Genomic DNA, 21416 nt, shown 5'->3' on the forward strand with positions numbered 1-21416 from the left:
TGCGTTGGAGTTATGCCGATGATGGGTACCAGGCACCACAGGGTCCGTGGCTGCTGGGACCACGATGTCCTCCACTCCTCCGGGCACATTCCGCACACCAGTGTTTGGGCCGGGCGCGCAGGCCCCTCACTTCACCCCTCCGGCAGCCGATGATCCCCTCCAAGGGCCAGCCAGGAGCCTCTGCAGTTGTGTGGACCCCACCACAGCAAGGCCAGTCGGGGATAGCCACTTCTTTGTGAACAGCGCGGCTCTATGCCTCAATCAGGTACCCCAGGCGAGTTCAGCGTTGTCGCATTCAGGCATCCGGCAGGGGCGGCCGAACAGGCCCAGAGCCCATCGCATCCCCGGGGGCGCCGCGATCCAGTTCCAAAAGCGGGGGAGGGGCCCCTCCGCAAGCACTGGCACCCCTAACTCACTTTTGGGCGTCAGGCCTACCGTAGGCCCGGGCCGCACCAAGGAGTCGCAATCCAATTCCAAGAGCGGGGGAGGTGCCCCTCTGCAAGCACTGGCACCCCTAAATCACTTTGGGCTTCAGGCCTATCGTAGGCCCCGGCCACACGAGGGAGCCGCGTAGCCTGCCCGGCCCCTCCGCCGCGACTAGGACCGGGGCACCGCTCCTCGCTCCCACGCCGGCTGTAGATTCTGAGCGGCGTCGCGGGCCGGGGTACAGATGTCCCCTGGCGGCCCCCACTGTCTCCCCGCCTGCCGAGGTCGCAGGCCGAACCAGCACTCCGGGAAGCTCGGGAGCCAAAGAGTGTTCTCAGCGGGCCCAGTCTCTGCCGTCACCCTCGCTGCAGGGACCCAGCCAGGCCTCTGCTGCGCCGCTGGCTCTGTCCTCCGCAACCGCCGTTCCAGGCACACCTGCTCCGCAGAGCGGCCCGCACCACTCCGGGGCCGCTCGCCTCTCCAACCACAAGGCTCACCTGGCGCATCACTCGTCTGGGCTGCACCGCGCCACACCTCCTCAATCCGGCCCGGATTGCAAAGTAACAGCACCGGACACCGCTGGGCAGCACCCGGACCCACGGCACCGCAGATTTAGGTGTGTATGGGCACTTAACAGGGCTGTAATCAAAGCTAAATAATATGCGGCGCCGGAGGGACTGAAAGAACGTCCTACTTCGCCGCCATCTGGTCCACGCCCCCAACAGTTTATCTTTAAAGGTACTGTAATACAGTTTCCTATAGTGACAGCACCTTCTCACCTGGGTCACGATTACTTACAATCCATTTGTCTCCTTCTGCTGGCTGTTTCTGACCCCGTCTCCAAAGTTTCTGTGCTCTTTCAGAATTACGTGGTTTAACAAAGGAGTCTGTAATTTGAAAACATTTTAACAAGCATTTGAAATGCAATAAGTCTGGCATTTCTGAGAATTTGATCTATTGGCATTGGAAATTACAATGTCGTGTACCCATGTGTTTTTGTTTGCAGTGGAGTGGATGTATGTGGTGTTGAGTGGAATTATGTGAGTTGGATTGGAATTGTTAGTTGTTGACCAGTGTGTGGTGGTATTGTGGTTATATTGTGTGGTGACATTATATGGCATGGTGTGCAGTGGAAATATGTGGATAGCAATTATGTGATATTGAGTGTACTGGAGGTATATGGAGAAGGATTGTGTGTGATAGAGTGTAATTATGTGGAATGGTATTTTGTGCTGTGGCATGGTATGTAGGGGCATTTAATTATATGGTATGTTTAATTTTGTGTCACTTTTTGCAAACTCTAAATATCAATAACATGCATGTTGTCAACATCACAAGGGTGACATTTGAAGCCAGTCTAGCTGGATTTCAAACATGGCACTTAGACAATTGTGAGAAACAATAGAAAATGCCCACACAGGTAATTTTATTTATACCCATTACTCATATTTTTGTTTTTTATGAAGTTTCTTTTAGGAACAGAAAAAGATGCACTAAAATAATCAACACAATGACTGAACAACTTATACAGAATTCTAAAGAAAAGCAATCGATATAATACATGAAAACACAGAACAGCCCCCCTCGGTCCCGCTACGGACCTGACTTCTTCGGTTGTCTCAATATTGAGCGGGTACTTACTCGCGAGAGTGTCAGGGACAGAAAATAATTTTCCCTCAATTGGGTGAAGGGCTCTTCCCCTTCAAATAGTATGGCAGAGAAAGACACACTTTCCTTCAGTGAAAGCCACATTCAATCTCTCATTGCCTCGTCACCTTTTGCTTCAATCTCATTAAGCACTACTGCGAAGCAACAAAACGAATCTGAAAAACTCATAAGATTGTGTAAAAAGCACGTCAGAACTGAGCTCCATGGATATTTGAAAGGAGGGACTATCCTTTGGGGGCTCCAGGTGAAAAATATACCCGTAATTTTCACCGAAGACGAAGAGTATAAGAAAGGGTTTAGCTTTATAAACACGAAATGTAGCCGGGACCTCATGGTCCATACTATAGAGACCGCACAACGTCTATGCCTCAAGGAGGTTGAGGAGATTGAGGAGTTAACGAAAGCTATTGTCGAAAACCCAGCCATTACCGATGCCAAAGCATTACTAGATAAAATCGAGAAAGACATACAAGTCTTTAAGGACATTACTATCAACAACAAAACCTCTAAATGCGAACGTGACATTAAGACGTTCAAAATCGAACAGGTATACCCTTTCCTTAAAGAAGACTACAATTCCCTTGTCGATTCACGCAGGGCGCTGTACGACTACCAAGGCAGATCACGTAATCGATTTACCACTTTTTCAGAATCCTCTTCATCAGGGTCCTCTGATTCAGACAACAGGGGTAACAACCCCAGGAAACAAGTCTCTTTTTTAGACAGGGGCCAGCAACCAAAAACCAGGTACAAACCAGCATGGGAAATGCGAACAAGAAACAGATTTTACAAATCTTAGAGAAACTCAATGTCATTGTCAACTTATCAGATAGAGTCCTAACACAACACGAGGAGTCCGTATTAAATCTCGGACTCAAGTTTGTCCCCAGTAGAGGACTGACTTTACTAAACTGAAAATAGAGACTGTGGAGTTCTACAGAAAATTGAGGCTTCAGGCCTTCTTTTTTCACCAACCTACACCAGTAGACAAGGAAGCAACAGGCCTAAGGAACAAATCTAGTTTTGTCCCTCACCAAAACATCCCTAAACAGGTCCAGGCCTTTGAACAGGTGCTATTGGCATCCATTAATAAAATGGAGAGAACCAAAAAATATGTACCCCAGAACATCAGTCTCTGCCAACGTAAAGCAATACAAAGCCTGAAAGAGGACCCCTCCCTGATAATCAAGCAGGCAGATAAGGGGGGCGCAGTTGTGCTATGGCCCAGAGACCAATACGTAAATGAAGGCATGAAACAGGTCAACAATGATACATGGTACCGAAAGTTGCAAGAAGATCCCACAAAGCATATCCAGGGTCTTATCTCACAGACACTCACTGAGGGCCAGGAGCAAGGATTCCTTGGTCCCAAAGAATTTGACTTCCTTAAGAAAAAGTTTCCACGCATCCCAATACTGTATCCTTTACCAAAGATCCACAAGAGCCTGGCCGACCCTCCCGAAAGGCCCATAGTGTCCGGTGTGGACTCCTGCTTGGAACCCATATCTAAATATGTTGATTTTTTCTTGAAACCTTTTATCAAAAGCATGAAATCATTCTTGAGAGATACCACTGATTTCCTGACTAAATTAGAAGGCACATCATTCGACCCCCTCACACAGATGATGGTAACAATGGATGTTACGTCCCTATACACGCAAATCCCTCAGGAAGAGGCCCTTGAAGTGATCGAGCTGTATCTAGAGATGTGAGAGCGTCCCCATAGGGTCCCTACATGCTTCATTCGAAAGTTGGCTGAAATCGCCCTTAAGAAGAACTATTTTGTATTTGATGACCAATTTTACACGCAAGTGAAGGGCACTGCCATGTGGTGTGCTTATGCCCCAGATATGGCAGTGCTCTACATGGCACAATACGAAATGAGATTTGTAGACAACAACCCATTCAGTGGAAACATCATTCAATGGTGGCGTTACACCGATGACGTCTGGCTCCTGTGGCAGGGGACCCAGACCGATCTAAATAGATTCCACGAATGGATCAACATGAGACACAGCGACATAAAATTTTCCATGGAAGCGAGCAACACTAAAAGGACTTTTCTGGACGTAGAAGTCACTTGCCTGGATGGATCCCTGAAGGCCTCACTATATAGGAAGGCCACTGACAAAAATACAATCTTGCACCACAGTAGCCACCATCCAAGAAATTTAAAAACTAATCTACCTTATGGACAACTACTGCGGATACGCAGGAATTGCACGGAGATTAGTGACTTTGACCACCATGCAAAAACATTCTGTGAAGAGATGACACATAGGGGGTTCCCAAAGAAACTCCTTAAGCATTCTTACAAACGAGCACGTTTCACGCCGAGAGAGTATTTGTTGCAAACAAAAGAAAAGAAAGAACTTGACCGTTTGGTGTGCATGACCACATTCGGTCCTGACACGCATAAAATGAGACAAACAATTCTCAAAAATTGGCACCTATTAGACGGGCTGGAATGCCCTTTTCCCCGTCCCATTTTCGCTTACAGAAAGAACAAAAGCATCGGACAACAAATTGTCAGAGCCGATGTGGCATTGCCAAAACCTAAACAAGACATCTTGTCCTGCTGGAACATGAAACCAATTGACGGGCATCATAGATGCGGCAATTGTGTGGCGTGTTCCAGCACAATTGAAGGCAATGAATTTGATCACCAGGGGATCAAATGGAAGCATTCTGGCTTCTCTAATTGCAAAACCAAAAACGTCATATATGTCATCCTGTGCCCATGCCAAAAGATCTATATTGGGAAAACGAACCAGCAAGTTACCTTACGTATAAGCCAGCACAGGTCCAGAATAAGAAGGAAAGTGCTAACGGCTCCCATGGTCGAACACTTCATGGAGAAATCCCATTCAGAATTGGAATTCAAATGGTCGGTACTTTTCACAATTGGTACAGCACAGCGCCCAACGGATGTCGACAAGGCGTTACTCCAAAAGGAAGCCTACCTAATTCTCAAATTTAATAGCACACTCACAGGTTTGAACAGTATGTCTGAATTATCAAGGATCTGACTGCTGTTTTCGACAATAGCTTCCTTTGAATGAGACAATGACCCCCTACCAGTCTTGCACACAGTCTCCCCTCACATAAATAAGGTGGACACACTTGTTTTGTAAATACGTTTTTCATATCTCAGCCCCAAACAATGGCGCCCTTTTTGCCTTATCATTGAGTGTTTTCAACGTTGTAGTACTTATTAATAATCTGAGTAGGCACGAATTTCCTTTCAGCAAACATTCGGCACCATCACCATAAGGTATGGGACCACATATCCCAGAATGCACTGGGACGCTAACTACACTCGTCTTAAATCAAACCAAGATGGCCCCCGCGTTATGTCAGGCATTCGACCAGAAGCCTCACACTGGGGACATCGACTGTCTACCGACAGGTAAGAACAAGCTTCGCTTGGTCGCCTATGCGTTTCAAAAACAATCCCTTACGGCCCCCACATTCACGCCGTCCCACATTCTTTCACACAGTGCGCCACGAACTATGGACCGAATTGAAGAGCTCCACACATAAACGCCTGGGTGACAGAGACACACGCGGCCAACCCAGGTAGGCTTTAGTCCGCCTAAATGAAATTATTCAGGCAGTCTTATGTTACACGTACAAGTGTTGACAATTGCTCCGATTTTTTTAGGTCGGAGAGTAGTACGCAAATCACTACTACAGATTGAATTCATTTTTCCACTGCAGTTTCAAGACGCGAGGTACGGGGTCATTTCATAATTTTTCCCGATTCTTAAGAAGTTTGATATCATTGTACAGTACTAGCCTGTTGTTTTTTTAAATAGGATTCCAAGACCAGCGACCACAACCTCCACCCTCTAAGAGGCGCCGGACGGTGCACGTAGAGGTAGGTGGCATTTAATGACAATACGCCACCCTTTTTACATGAGAATGCAACACCTAAATTCTCAAACAGTGTATGCTCTATCTATTATAGAATCAAACTATCGAGGTGCCGCCCCCCTTGTCCACCATCTAAACTCTAGGAGCCTGATACATACAGGTACAATTTCTTACAATCTTATTGATTTGAGGCACACACGTTAGTTTTTGGCTTTCGACAAAGGTTCATTGTTGTTTTATGTTTTACACAGACAACTCACAAAGCCCTGATGGGGGTTCGGAAACGTGTCATTCGAACCTGAAACGCGTCGGCATTCCGTAAGAGCCAATTGCAACATTAAGTGTTTCTGTGCAAAAGAATAAACACAGCTTGTGCTCTTGTTGTCACTTAGCTTTGGTTGTCATGAAATAGGAATTTATTTGTAAATATTAATGAATTGATGTGTGAATATGTTTTGTTCTGTGTGTTCATGTATTATATCGATTGCTTTTCTTTAGAATTCTGTATAAGTTGTTCAGTCATTGTGTTGATTATTTTAGTGCATCTTTTTCTGTTCCTAAAAGAAACATCATAAAAAACAAAATTATGAGTAATGGGTATAAATAAAATTACCTGTTCAGGTGTTATTGATTTACACTTGTCATTTTCTAAATAATTCCAATTATTGAGGTGTGGGCATTTTCTATTGTTTCTCATTATATTACGGTCCAGCCCCCCTCAGTCCTGCTCCGGACCTGACTCCTTCGGTTGTCTCACTTAGACAATTGTGACAAATTAGTACCACAATTACAATAATCCTCTATGCCACCATACCATGATGCTTGCAGTGTTGGGCTGCTCGGATCATTGAACAAAATAGGATGGGGCATGCAATAGTTGAGCTAAAGCGCATAATTTCACTTCCGTTTATAAGCCTGTATATGAGAGCACAAGATCATTGAGAGAGAGAGATTTTGCCCACTTCTATAAACAAGCGCCCAGAAGCAGTGTGTCACTTGCTGAATATGTAACACCCACTACTGATACAAAACATATCCTCCTAATTTACAGAAGCTAAATAAAATTGCAGCAGGGAGTAAGAAGAGACGATTCAATATTGTAATAAATAGTACGGTGCTTGGTGTGGCAGCACATCTGAAAACTACATGGATAGGGGAGGATTATGCTGTTTTTATGGGGTAGGAAAGCAAGGTTGACAAATGGTTGTCGCGTGTTTTGTTGCACTACTTGTACAAGCGCCTTAACCCTGCTAAGGTATGTTGGGCCGCGCAATGTAGTGGCTGGGGACAAGCGCACCATTCCTCAGTGCGTGCCCTCAAAAAGAGAGCATGTGCATTACACAAATGTATACCTGGAAGGTAGTGGGTGCACTGGAATGTGCGCAAACTTGAAGGACATGCCATGTATGCGATAACTAGAACACTGACTTACAATAAGAAGTGTGAAGCACAGCACATTATGTAAAGTGATCACACAACAGTGTACATTCTACAAGCAGCAGAAAAGAAAAAAGAGTCCCCTGAAGAACAGATAAACAACCACTGCGTAATGAGATAGTACTTAGTCCCTGCTGCGTGGGAGGAACAGAAGAGAAAAAGTAGGGACAAAGCTGCAGAACTAACAACTAGCAAACAAGGATTTGTAAAGGACACTGACATAAACAAATAAAAAGCAAAGGCAAGTAATGGGAGGGGTTTAGAACTCCACAAAGCATCTACAACAGGTCACTACGTAACAGCGCAAGCGCTGTCTAGGCTCGACCTTAAAATGAGCTTTGGGTGTGCTGTTGCATAGGGAGCACAGGGATATTTGAGATGTCATCAGTGATATCATCAATGATGTAACTTAGCATATCATGAGTGATGTAATATGAGTAGGCATAAGCATTCCATGCCAAGGGCATAACTTATAGTTATCTCAGTAAATTATAACTGGTGAATTTCATTTTTATTTATCTTTTGAACAAGGATGTTTCCATTGAATAGACTTACATTTTTTGACAATATTCTTGCCAGTGATACTTTCATACAAAGTATATCAACTCAATATTTTTGTTGGCAATATTGTAGGCACAGTATTACCGTACATATGTACCCAATATTATGTCACATTATGCCCAAAGATACAAGCCTTCAATAAGGCATACATGATGCTCATTGCTGTGCTGCAGGTGAATATGTTATTTTTAAATGTAGATGGGCCAAATTGTTCAAATATTATTCCAAATATATTCTTACAATTTTTATTTTGCCCCATGATATTTTTGAGTTGACAGTATTGTTGACAAAATATTCCTGTGTCACACTATCTTTTCTGTGCTATTGTAGCGGAATACAATCCTGGGGATCTTGGCTGTGTTTTTATTTATGCAATGTGTGTAATTTCCTTCACAGAAGTGTTGTGCATCTCCTCAAGTTCCTCTCTTTGTTAAGTTCAGGATAGATGGTGGCTTACAAACCAATAATATCTGCAACAAAGAACAAAGGCCTGGTGCCCTGCCTTCCCTTAACATCACCTTGTACATGTTTTTCAAAAATCTAGTGTCAGCTGGACTTAAGTGTGATAGGTTTATTTATTGAGCACAGTTTCCCTATTCAACGTCACAAAAAGTAACCAGAAAGCACTCTGCGTTGGTGTTAAAGGGGAGGGAAGGAGAAGAGGTTCATGCAATAGTTGAACCGCACACTGTGAAATTGAGAAACAGGAGTTCAATCCCAGCTTCCCTGCTAGACCACATTTTGTGATCCTTGTCAATCACTGTACTTTCTGTGCTGTATCTTCCTTTATGAACTAATGTTAGTGTGTTGGCAAATACTTCTGGATATGCTGAATCCATCTCTCCGAAAGGACAGTTCTCCAGTCACCCCTGAATAGCTGATGCTGCTACAGAGTATTAGAGCATTTGTGTTGATTATGAGGGTGGAGTTTTTGGCACTTTACAACTTTGCATTTGAGTGTTTCCCTTTGAAAAGCCTGCTAGTCTACACAACACATTTACAACAAGGGGTGGTGAGGGACAGAGTCTCTGAATTAAGCAGAAAGCTCTCACCCAGTCAAGAGATCAGGGCTAGATCCAACACCGTTTTTTAGCTCACTGCACCATCCCAGTTTCAGAACCTGGCTGTATGCAAATTAGTCTGTTCCTGTCCCAGTGCATGATGAGAACAGGGCAAACCAAACTACAAAAGCCAATTCTTACACTGGGAAGGACACAAGCTCCCGGGGACCGGTTTCTGGCATTACAGCCGTCTTCGGCCCGGTTTGCTTGAATCCTGATGGTGCAATGAGCAAGGGTCTCACATCTGAGAATACCCTTCCACGCTAAGGGTGGACCAAAATATTTACAACAAGGGGTGGTGAGGGACAGAGTCTCTGAATTAAGCAGAAAGCTCTCACCCAGTCAAGAGATCAGGGCTAGATCCAACACCGTTTTTTAGCTCACTGCACCATCCCAGTTTCAGAACCTGGCTGTATGCAAATTAGTCTGTTCCTGTCCCAGTGCATGATGGGAACAGGGCAAACCAAACTACAAAAGCCAATTCTTACACTAGGAAGGAAACAAGCTCCCGGGGACCGGTTTCTGGCATTACAGCCGTCTGCGGCCCGGTTTGCTTGAATCCTGATGGTGCAATGAGCAAGGGTCTCACATCTGAGAATACCCTTCCACGCTTAGGGTGGACAAAAATATTTACAACAAGGGGTGGTGAGGGACAGAGTCTCTGAATTAAGCAGAAAGCTCTCACCCAGTCAAGAGATCAGGGCTAGATCCAACACCGTTTTTTAGCTCACTGCACCATCCCAGTTTCAGAACCTGGCTGTATGCAAATTAGACTGTTCCTGTCCCAGTGCATGATGGGAACAGGGCAAACCAAACTACAAAAGCCAATTCTTACACTGGGAAGGAAACAAGCTCCCGGGGACCGGTTTCTGGCATTACAGCCGTCTTCGGCCCGGTTTGCTTGAATCCTGATGGTGCAATGAGCAAGGGTCTCACATCTGAGAATACCCTTCCACGCTTAGGGTGGACAAAAATATTTACAACAAGGGGTGGTGAGGGACAGAGTCTCTGAATTAAGCAGAAAGCTCTCACCCAGTCAAGAGATCAGGGCTAGATCCAACACCGTTTTTTAGCTCACTGCACCATCCCAGTTTCAGAACCTGGCTGTATGCAAATTAGTCTGTTCCTGTCCCAGTGCATGATGGGAACAGGGCAAACCAAACTACAAAAGCCAATTCTTACACTGGGAAGGAAACAAGCTCCCGGGGACCGGTTTCTGGCATTACAGCCGTCTTCGGCCCGGTTTGCTTGAATCCTGATGGTGCAATGAGCAAGGGTCTCACATCTGAGAATACCCTTCCACGCTTAGGGTGGACAAAAATATTTACAACAAGGGGTGGTGAGGGACAGAGTCTCTGAATTAAGCAGAAAGCTCTCACCCAGTCAAGAGATCAGGGCTAGATCCAACACCGTTTTTTAGCTCACTGCACCATCCCAGTTTCAGAACCTGGCTGTATGCAAATTAGTCTGTTCCTGTCCCAGTGCATGATGGGAACAGGGCAAACCAAACTACAAAAGCCAATTCTTACACTGGGAAGGAAACAAGCTCCCAGGGACCGGTTTCTGGCATTACAGCCGTCTTCGGCCCGGTTTGCTTGAATCCTGATGGTGCAATGAGCAAGGGTCTCACATCTGAGAATACCCTTCCACGCTTAGGGTGGACAAAAATATTTACAACAAGGGGTGGTGAGGGACAGAGTCTCTAAATTAAGCAGAAAGCTCTCACCCAGTCAAGAGATCAGGGCTAGATCCAACACCGTTTTTTAGCTCACTGCACCATCCCAGTTTCAGAACCTGGCTGTATGCAAATTAGTCTGTTCCTGTCCCAGTGCATGATGGGAACAGGGCAAACCAAACTACAAAAGCCAATTCTTACACTGGGAAGGAAACAAGCTCCCGGGGACCGGTTTCTGGCATTACAGCCGTCTTCGGCCCGGTTTGCTTGAATCCTGATGGTGCAATGAGCAAGGGTCTCAAATCTGAGAATACCCTTCCACGCTTAGGGTGGACAAAAATATTTACAACAAGGGGTGGTGAGGGACAGAGTCTCTGAATTAAGCAGAAAGCTCTCACCCAGTCAAGAGATCAGGGCTAGATCCAACACTGTTTTTTAGCTCACTGCACCATCCCAGTTTCAGAACCTGGCTGTATGCAAATTAGTCTGTTCCTGTCCCAGTGCATGATGGGAACAGGGCAAACCAAACTACAAAAGCCAATTCTTACACTGGGAAGGAAACAAGCTCCCGGGGACCGGTTTCTGGCATTACAGTCGTCTTCGGCCCGGTTTGCTTGAATCCTGATGGTGCAATGAGCAAGGGTCTCACATCTGAGAATACCCTTCCACGCTTAGGGTGGACAAAAATATTTAAAACAAGGGGTGGTGAAGGACAGAGTCTCTGAAATAAGCAGAAAGCTCTCACCCAGTCAAGAGATCAGGGCTAGATCCAACACCGTTTTTTAGCTCACTGCACCATCCCAGTTTCAGAACCTGGCTGTATGCAAATTAGTCTGTTCCTGTCCCAGTGCATGATGGGAACAGGGCAAACCAAACTACAAAAGCCAATTCTTACACTGGGAAGGAAACAAGCTCCCGGGGACCGGTTTCAGGCATTACAGCCGTCTTCGGCCCGGTTTGCTTGAATCCTGATGGTGCAATGAGCAAGGGTCTCACATCTGAGAATACCCTTCCACGCTTAGGGTGGACAAAAATATTTACAACAAGGGGTGGTGAGGGACAGAGTCTCTGAATTAAGCAGAAAGCTCTCACCCAGTCAAGAGATCAGGGCTAGATCCAACACCGTTTTTTAGCTCACTGCACCATCCCAGTTTCAGAACCTGGCTGTATGCAAATTAGTCTGTTCCTGTCCCAGTGCATGATGGGAACAGGGCAAACCAAACTACAAAAGCCAATTCTTACACTGGGAAGGAAACAAGCTCCCGGGGACCGGTTCCTGGCATTACAGCCGTCTTCGGCCCGGTTTGCTTGAATCCTGATGGTGCAATGAGCAAGGGTCTCACATCTGAGAATACCCTTCCACGCTTAGGGTGGACAAAAATATTTACAACAAGGGGTGGTGAGGGACAGAGTCTCTGAATTAAGCAGAAAGCTCTCACCCAGTCAAGAGATCAGGGCTAGATCCAACACCGTTTTTTAGCTCACTGCACCATCCCAGTTTCAGAACCTGGCTGTATGCAAATTAGTCTGTTCCTGTCCCAGTGCATGATGGGAACAGGGCAAACCAAACTACAAAAGCCAATTCTTACACTGGGAAGGAAACAAGCTCCCAGGGACCGGTTTCTGGCATTACAGCCGTCTTCGGCCCGGTTTGCTTGAATCCTGATGGTGCAATGAGCAAGGGTCTCAAATCTGAGAATACCCTTCCACGCTTAGGGTGGACAAAAATATTTACAACAAGGGGTGGTGAGGGACAGAGTCTCTGAATTAAGCAGAAAGCTCTCACCCAGTCAAGAGATCAGGGCTAGATCCAACACTGTTTTTTAGCTCACTGCACCATCCCAGTTTCAGAACCTGGCTGTATGCAAATTAGTCTGTTCCTGTCCCAGTGCATGATGGGAACAGGGCAAACCAAACTACAAAAGCCAATTCTTACACTGGGAAGGAAACAAGCTCCCGGGGACCGGTTTCTGGCATTACAGTCGTCTTCGGCCCGGTTTGCTTGAATCCTGATGGTGCAATGAGCAAGGGTCTCACATCTGAGAATACCCTTCCACGCTTAGGGTGGACAAAAATATTTAAAACAAGGGGTGGTGAAGGACAGAGTCTCTGAAATAAGCAGAAAGCTCTCACCCAGTCAAGAGATCAGGGCTAGATCCAACACCGTTTTTTAGCTCACTGCACCATCCCAGTTTCAGAACCTGGCTGTATGCAAATTAGTCTGTTCCTGTCCCAGTGCATGATGGGAACAGGGCAAACCAAACTACAAAAGCCAATTCTTACACTGGGAAGGAAACAAGCTCCCGGGGACCGGTTTCTGGCATTACAGCCGTCTTCGGCCCGGTTTGCTTGAATCCTGATGGTGCAATGAGCAAGGGTCTCACATCTGAGAATACCCTTCCACGCTTAGGGTGGACAAAAATATTTACAACAAGGGGTGGTGAGGGACAGAGTCTCTGAATTAAGCAGAAAGCTCTCACCCAGTCAAGAGATCAGGGCTAGATCCAACACCATTTTTTAGCTCACTGCACCATCCCAGTTTCAGAACCTGGCTGTATGCAAATTAGTCTGTTCCTGTCCCAGTGCATGATGGGAACAGGGCAAACCAAACTACAAAAGCCAATTCTTACACTGGGAAGGAAACAAGCTCCCGGGGACCGGTTTCTGGCATTACAGCCGTCTTCGGCCCGGTTTGCTTGAATCCTGATGGTGCAATGAGCAAGGGTCTCACATCTGAGAATACCCTTCCACGCTTAGGGTGGACAAAAATATTTACAACAAGGGGCGGTGAGGGACAGAGTCTCTGAATTAAGCAGAAAGCTCTCACCCAGTCAAGAGATCAGGGCTAGATCCAACACCGTTTTTTAGCTCACTGCACCATCCCAGTTTCAGAACCTGGCTGTATGCAAATTAGTCTGTTCCTGTCCCAGTGCATGATGGGAACAGGGCAAACCAAACTACAAAAGCCAATTCTTACACTGGGAAGGAAACAAGCTCCCGGGGACCGGTTCCTGGCATTACAGCCGTCTTCGGCCCGGTTTGCTTGAATCCTGATGGTGCAATGAGCAAGGGTCTCACATCTGAGAATACCCTTCCACGCTTAGGGTGGACAAAAATATTTACAACAAGGGGTGGTGAGGGACAGAGTCTCTGAATTAAGCAGAAAGCTCTCACCCAGTCAAGAGATCAGGGCTAGATCCAACACCGTTTTTTAGCTCACTGCACCATCCCAGTTTCAGAACCTGGCTGTATGCAAATTAGTCTGTTCCTGTCCCAGTGCATGATGGTAACAGGGCAAACCAAACTACAAAAGCCAATTCTTGCACTGGGAAGGAAACAAGCTCCCGGGGACCGGTTTCTGGCATTACAGCCGTCTTCGGCCCGGTTTGCTTGAATCCTGATGGTGCAATGAGCAAGGGTTTCACATCTGAGAATACCCTTCCACGCTTAGGGTGGACAAAAATATTCCTTTCTGGTGAAGAATTGGCTTGGTAGTTTAGTCTGCCCTGTTCCCATGATGCACTGGGCCAGGGACAGACTGATTTGCATATAGCCAGGTTCTGAGCTGGGATGGTGCAGTGAGATAAATAACGGTGATGGATCAAGCCCTGATCTTTGGACTGGGTAAGAGTGGTCTGCTTAATTCAGACACTCTGTTCATCACCACCCCCTTTTCTGAATAGTCTACACAACACAGGCATCGCAAAGAAATCACATCTGCTACAAAGGACCAACGTTAGTTATACATTAAATGATGAATTACAGTATGCATGAAAAATAATATTTTACAAAGGACTTTGATGTGAATCAATGGTGTAAATGGTGTATAGTGTAACTTTTATTATGAACGCAAGACAATACAAAAAGTATATTTTAATAATTTTATTTCGTATACATGACTTTATTTATCCTCTCTTTTACGGGATGAAACCCTTCACAAGGCTTAGCTTCTACATTGAATAATACAGTCATAGGAAAAAGACACTTTACTAGATAAAGGATTTCCTAAAACAAATCACCCGTTCTTGATGGTAAAGAACAATAGTTTAGAATAACAATTGTACAGCTTTTGATAACATTTCAAGACAAGTTAATGTTTGCATGAAATGAAGCAATCGCCCTTGAGGTTTTATCATATATATTGTATACAGTGAGCCAATTGATGATATTGATACTAAATGAAGCATTATCCGTTCCAACCGATGAAGCCGTGCAATCCAAGAGTTAGGGAATTTCAGCTATAATACCCCAAGAAGATATTGTTATAAACTAAGCATTTTAACTGTCTTGTTGCGGTGGTGAAGGCATAGGATGCAAGGAACCACAATCCCTATGGTACCAGGAACACAGGGTGAGCTTCATTTAAGACTGGATTCACTACTGTGTGGGGGGATCTGGAAATAAACAAGAACACAGTGAGTGAGGCGCAAATCAATATATGTGCACTTACAACACATACTGAGAATGCCAATGTAAAGCTCTACATACACAGAGGCTTGTTATAGGTTAGTATCAACAGAATAATTGTGACAAGCTTCTTGAAAAGTTCTTACATAATCAGATACTTTTGAAAATAGCATTCAATCATTGGGTATTTTTGTAGCTTTACTTAGTTTGTCACAAACCATTTAAACTCTTAATAAAAGATAAATAAAACAACAATATACATTAAGACCCTGATTTACTTATAATAGAGGCTACATGCCGGACAATATTTTTACTAATTGTACAGAGAAGCTCTGCTTCTGATCCCTATAGTTTTATCCGACCATTGTATTCTCCATTTTAGGATGAGGTTTCCTAGAGAGGTTCTCTGTAAGAAGGGTAAACAGCCCTGCTTAGAATAATGTGGAATGGGGGGCTCTAACCCAGGATACTTTTGAGGAGAAACTGCTCTCTAATACGCCTGACTTAGGGGCCGATATGGAGAGAGCAGAGGACTTAGTCTTCCTTTTGATCAAAAATGCTGTGGTATCCTTGATTGCCCTGAAACCATGCAAAAGCACACGTATGACTGCATCTGCAAAATGGTTTGCAGAAAAGTTAGCACAGCTGAAAACAGGTTGCAAACACCTTGAACGCCAGCGGAGGAAGAACTACCTGGAGGAAAATAGGCAGCTCTACCTATTGGCATTGAAGTTTTATCACTAACAGATTAGGACAGTGCATAGGGAATTTTATACAGATTGAGCTGGCAAAAAATTACACTAAGAACATCTTTCAGGTAGTTAAACAATTATCCTCTTTAGAACGTGTGACAACAGCACTTCCTGTATCTACAGATCACTGCAACAAGGTCGCAAACTTCTTTCTGGGCAAGATAGATAAGATCTATGCCACCTTTCCAGAAAACAGTAGGCATTTTGTTCCTGTCCCTGCTGCAGCTGATCATGGTATCAAGGAAAGCTTTATCTTTCACTATCCTGGGGAAAGTGAGAGCCTGCAATTGATGGACGTGGTTAAATCAGGGTCACCTTTGTACCCCATTCCCCCTAAATTTTTGCGATTAGGGAAGGAGGCTATTGCTCCTGTTCTCACCGCATTACTGAATATGTCCTTCAGCTCGGGGCAGGTACCCACCAACTGGAAACACGCTATGGTGGTACCTTTGCTGAAGAAACCTTCTTTAGACCCTGCACTTCCAGAAAATTTGAGACCGATCTCTCTGCTCCCCTTCATTGCTAAAATTGCGGAGAAACATCTTAACCGCCAACTGTCCATGTTCTGGTAAGAAAGCCAGGTCCTCCATTAAACTCAGTCTGGCTTTAGGCCACTTCATAGCACAGAATCGGCCCTGCTTCTGGTTGCGGAAGTGTTGAGAACCGCAGCAGATGAAGGTAGGACAGCTGCAAGGATCCTACTTGATCTGAGCACTGCGTTCGACACAGCCTGTTATTGGAGAGGCTAAGGGAAGCTGTGGTCAGCGGCGGTATCTGGGAGTGGTTGAAAAATGTCTTGCAGAACAGAACATTCCAGGTTATATAACATCCTTTTACATCTAGAGTCTGCCATCTGTCACAGGGGGTCCCGCAGGGTTCGGCTCCCAGGCCGACAGTATTCAATATCTATATGCACCCCCTGGCGGATATTGTATTAAAGCATGGGGTAAAACTGGTGTCATATGCCGATGACACTCAGTTGATTGTTACTCTGGAGCAAAAGGAATCTGCAATGGCAACTGATTTTAAGAGCTGTTTTGGTGCGCTTGCTGATTGGATGAAACACAGTTGTCTTCCGTTGAATGCGGGGAAGACTGAGGTGTTGATTATTGGTAAACAGCCCTCACTCCGGTCTCAGTTATGGTGGGTTGAGGAATTGGGACTTACTCCGGTCCAGAAAGCTAAGGAAAAAAATCTGGGAGTGTGGTTCGACGACAATCTGTCCTTTTCAGAGCAGATATCCACGGTAGCCGGAGCTTGCTTTGGCATTCTTAAAATGCTACGTAAAATCTTGGACCTACTTCCATTTGATGCTAAACGAACTATTGTACAGGCCCTTGTTACTTCACGCCTTGACTAGTGTAACATTCTGTACTTAGGGGCTCAGCTGATTCTGAATATCCCCAGGAGGGCATCAGTAGGGGAAGCCTTGATGAAACTGCATTTGCTCCCTACACAGGCTAGAGCTACTTTTAAGGCCCTATCCTTTGGACACAGGATGCTCCACCAAAAGGGGCTGAGATTTTTACTCCCTCTTATGACTATGTATCAACCTGCTCGTAGCCTGAGATCGTTGGGCACAGCCAAAGTGACTGTGCCCAGGGTACATAAGGGTCGAGCAGGAGGAAGATCCTCTGGCTTCCTGGCAGCTAAGGAATGGAATGATCTGCCTGTGGATCAACCGATGTGTGCATCGGAAACTCTGTTTAGGAAAAAATGTAAAACTTGGCTGTTTCAACATTCGTATGGAGGACGAAGGTAGTTCTCTTTTGACGGTCTGAAGGTCAGTGGCATTGTTAGCCTGCTAGCTTGGTCAGCTGTTAGGGATCTGTTGGGGTTCTAGCGCGGGGACACTCTGGTTTAGAGTAACCTGGCGCTTTATAAGCTAAATAATAATAATAATAATAATAATAATAATAATTTAGAGATTGGTGGACAGGTGCTCCACCATAAACATTAAGAATCTCCCATTCGCCTCATTACAAGTGCTATTGGATATAATTAAGGCTCCCAGTTTTTATTGTTATTTTTATTTGTAGAGATAAATGCAGACAGAAACATGTGTGTTTTCATTCTCTATTTTTTAAGGAGGAAAATACAGAAAATTAGAATTATTTTGAGTGACCCTCCATGCTGTCATCCATGAATTTCAGACCAATAGCTATACAGATTCCCATAATTTCCTAAAATCATTGCATAGCTCTACATAGGTTTGTACTATTGTGCAAATATTTTCATGTGTGTATTTTGTTTTAATACATTTGGCTGTATAATGTGTTAAATCCTGGCAGGCATCAAAGTGTGAGTGCACATTTAATAAATAAATGTGCTAAGATATGATGTATGACTTCATTTGTTCACAAAACACAAAATAAATATGGATAAATGCTAATAAGATGGCAAAAAAAGTAAATGGATAAATACAAATGGAAAGTTTACACAAATAAACACCAAATAGCGTGTAACCCTATATATGATGCACTGGTACTAAGGAGGTCAGGAAATCTGTCACGTTTGTGCCGTAGTGACTTCTGCACCAACCTTTAAATCAGGCAATTTGTATTTTCCTAAATATATTTAAAAAAAACAGGGGGAGGTAAGAGGAAAACTTGTCAGAAAGGCACATCCTCCTACTGATCATGTTCCAACAGACAAAAGAAGATCTGTTGGTTCTGATGTGAACTAACCCTCCAAATGATGACGAGAAAAACCCTTTTAGTTTCCTCAAATAATCCTCACCTCTCCAGGCTAGCCCCTTAGTGGTATGCTTCATCATTGTATTCTTCCTGTTCTTCTGTGGAACGGGTCATGGTGTGACGTATGAGGTGCGCGGGAGCACTGAATAGTATATTATGATGATAGAAGTAAATAGCAGTGGAAGGGGTCTTGTTTAGAAAGTTAGAAATAACTGCCTAGTGGGTTGGTGAATCCTTTAATATATCTTCTAGGTGGTATGATAAAAAATAATGGAAGGAAAGTGGGAAGTCTAGGTGGAAATGTGCTTGTCTTCCTACAGGTCTACATGTTTCAAGCAAATTCCCATGGCTTTTCATCAGGACCAAGGAATTAGCTCCCTGATTCCAACTGTTAGTTGGTGGCCATATATATTTCCATCACACACACAGCATGATAAATAGTAAATATGGATTGATCACACCTGTTTTGTTGCTTAATACCTAGTTGGTATTACTGCTTAATGCACATAAGTGGCTAAAATGTTGCCTCATGGGTCCTCCGGTGGTAAGGTACGCTTGTAGTCACACTAACACCAAAGCAGCACCGCGATGTAATAACCTGGGCAAATCCCCTTCAGCCCTGGAGGTGCTGAGAGAGAAAATTCCTTGGAATCACTTGCTTGCCATTTTCCCTGAATCCTTTTAGGAGCTGGCAGGGACTTCGTCATGTAATTAATTTATGATAAAAAAGAAGACTAGACTCTGATAAATATGAAGTTCTACTCTTAAATACATTTTGTTGTAAAGACATATTAAACAGCTCAGGATTTTCTTGGCGTCCTACAATAATAACATATTTAGGGCTGTGGTTTATGAGTTTTTATTAAAGATATGATTACAATCAATTTCACTGCATCATTTAACAAATTAAGATAAATTAGGCCTTCATGTAGAACACTTTTTGAGAATTCTCAAACGGCCATTTGTGACCGAGAGCCACATTGCGATTTGGAAACTTGTTACCAAATCGTAATCGAGTTTTGAGATTAGGTATTTGAAAGGGGCTTGTTTAGGGCATCCCTTCCAAATATCAAATCACAGTGTTATGTATTAATGTTTTGTGACTGAATTATTGTTGCAAAACATAAAATATTTACTGACTATTGAAAGGTAGTTGAAACCATTTGTGAGGGAGGAAGGTCCCCTTGGAACCCCTTTGAGAATGATAAACAAAATATGCTTTTAAGAAGGGACAGTTGTCCCACTCACCACTTCCTACTCTTAAAAAAATAAGTGTTTTTATTTTTTATTTTTCAAACACATTCCGTTTTCCTTTTGAGGACTATGGGATGCATTAAAAAGAAAATATTGCTTTACTCAATATCAGTCTCAGACATGGTGGCTCACCACTCCACAATCCCTGTCATGGTTATTGATTCCTAATAGGTAGCAAACTACAACCTACCTTATTAACATTCCTGAGGTAGGTTGATTTGTGACCCACTGGGGATCGCTAATTTGGTAAGAATGACAATTTGGAAAAAGCAATTCCTAAATTTTGTACATCTGGCCCTTAAATTCTAGTTGAAACCCTCTTTTGTGGGCCTGTCTGGATTCAATAAAGATGATGTTGATTTAATTATCCTATACACTTTTGCCATGATACCCCTAAACTTTTCCAGTTTCTTTTATTAAGAAATATAAGTCTCTGCTTGTACATTTCTCATAGAAAAACAAACAAAATCACTGTTTCAGTTTCCAGAGCAGCACTGTCTAAAGACGATTTAGAGGGATTAATTTTCCTGACTTAAAATACAACATCAAGCTTTTACTTACAAAAAAATAATCTTCGTGGCATTTAGAATCTGACACCTCTCTTCTGCTATTATAGTTGGACATGGTAAAAACCATCTTGTCTCCATTCTCCTTTAGTTAGTTTTTACAATTTACAAGAAAGTATCTCATTTTTCAATACCTATACTTAAATGTATGTCTAGTTTGCTTGGACCCAAAAATAGTAGGCCTGCTTTAATTAACGTATGGTATAGAAAGCACTTGAAAATCAAGCAAACATCTGTATACTCGCCTACTTGAAGAGTCAAGGGTCAGACTACTGAAATAAAACTGAGCATACCCTAGCCACCAGAAAACATCTTGAACGTATTTAAGGTAATTCCAAAAACACATATACCTTAAACTTTTTTTAAGCTAAATTACAGTTTAAACAATACTCTTCTGAAAATGTCTCCTCATTTCTTCCTAAAACCAGGGTAGACATTATGGGGAATAAAACAAGGCATGAAAACTACTGGCTTATATCAAAATTAAGAAAAATTGTATGAAAATTAAAAGCCAATAAAAACTTCATTAAGATCCAATGGTTTGAAACCATTTCCTAAGCCGATGACACACAACTGATCATCACTATAGACCATGACCCCATGCTGATCAAAGCAAGATTTAAACAAATCTTACTGACAGTAGCCAGATGGATGTCCAACAACTGTCTTCAACTGAAGATGACCAAAACGGAGATCCTTCAGTTCGGGAAAGCACATTCAGCCTGGTCAGCAGACTGGTGGCCTTCTGTGCTGGGTCCTCCATCTACCCCCAACAAATGCGGAGGAAACCGAGGAATAATGATGGACCACAAGCTCACTATGAGTGAGCATGTCAAAACAGACACTGGAACCTGTTTTGGCCTCATGCAACCCCCAAAAAGGTCTTTCAGTGGACTTCTTTCCATGCCAGGAGAACTCTGGTACAAGCATTGATAATGAGCCGCCTGGACTACGACAATGCCCTTTTGGTGGGTTAAAGTGAAGGCCTCCTGGCCAGGCTCCAGGTAGTGCAGAACTCGGCTGCTCGCTTAATCCTG

The 21416-nt window shown here is 43.9% G+C and overlaps 1 protein-coding gene across 1 annotated transcript in view; it reads right to left on the reverse strand.

Moving 5' to 3' along the window:
• Positions 1–14571: 14571 nt before the first annotated feature.
• The window catches only part of LOC147709683 (antileukoproteinase-like), a 71877-nt gene continuing 65032 nt past the window's right edge, over positions 14572–21416 (reverse strand). The window contains exon 4 of the mRNA XM_086925533.1: positions 14572–15098. Coding sequence (XP_086781659.1) covers positions 15082–15098 — 17 coding nt within the window. The 3' untranslated portion in view covers positions 14572–15081. The remainder of the gene's footprint in view (positions 15099–21416) is intronic.

Source organism: Lissotriton vulgaris, chromosome 6 (genome assembly GCF_964263255.1).
Source record: "Lissotriton vulgaris chromosome 6, aLisVul1.2, whole genome shotgun sequence".
Taxonomy (NCBI): domain Eukaryota; kingdom Metazoa; phylum Chordata; class Amphibia; order Caudata; family Salamandridae; genus Lissotriton; species Lissotriton vulgaris.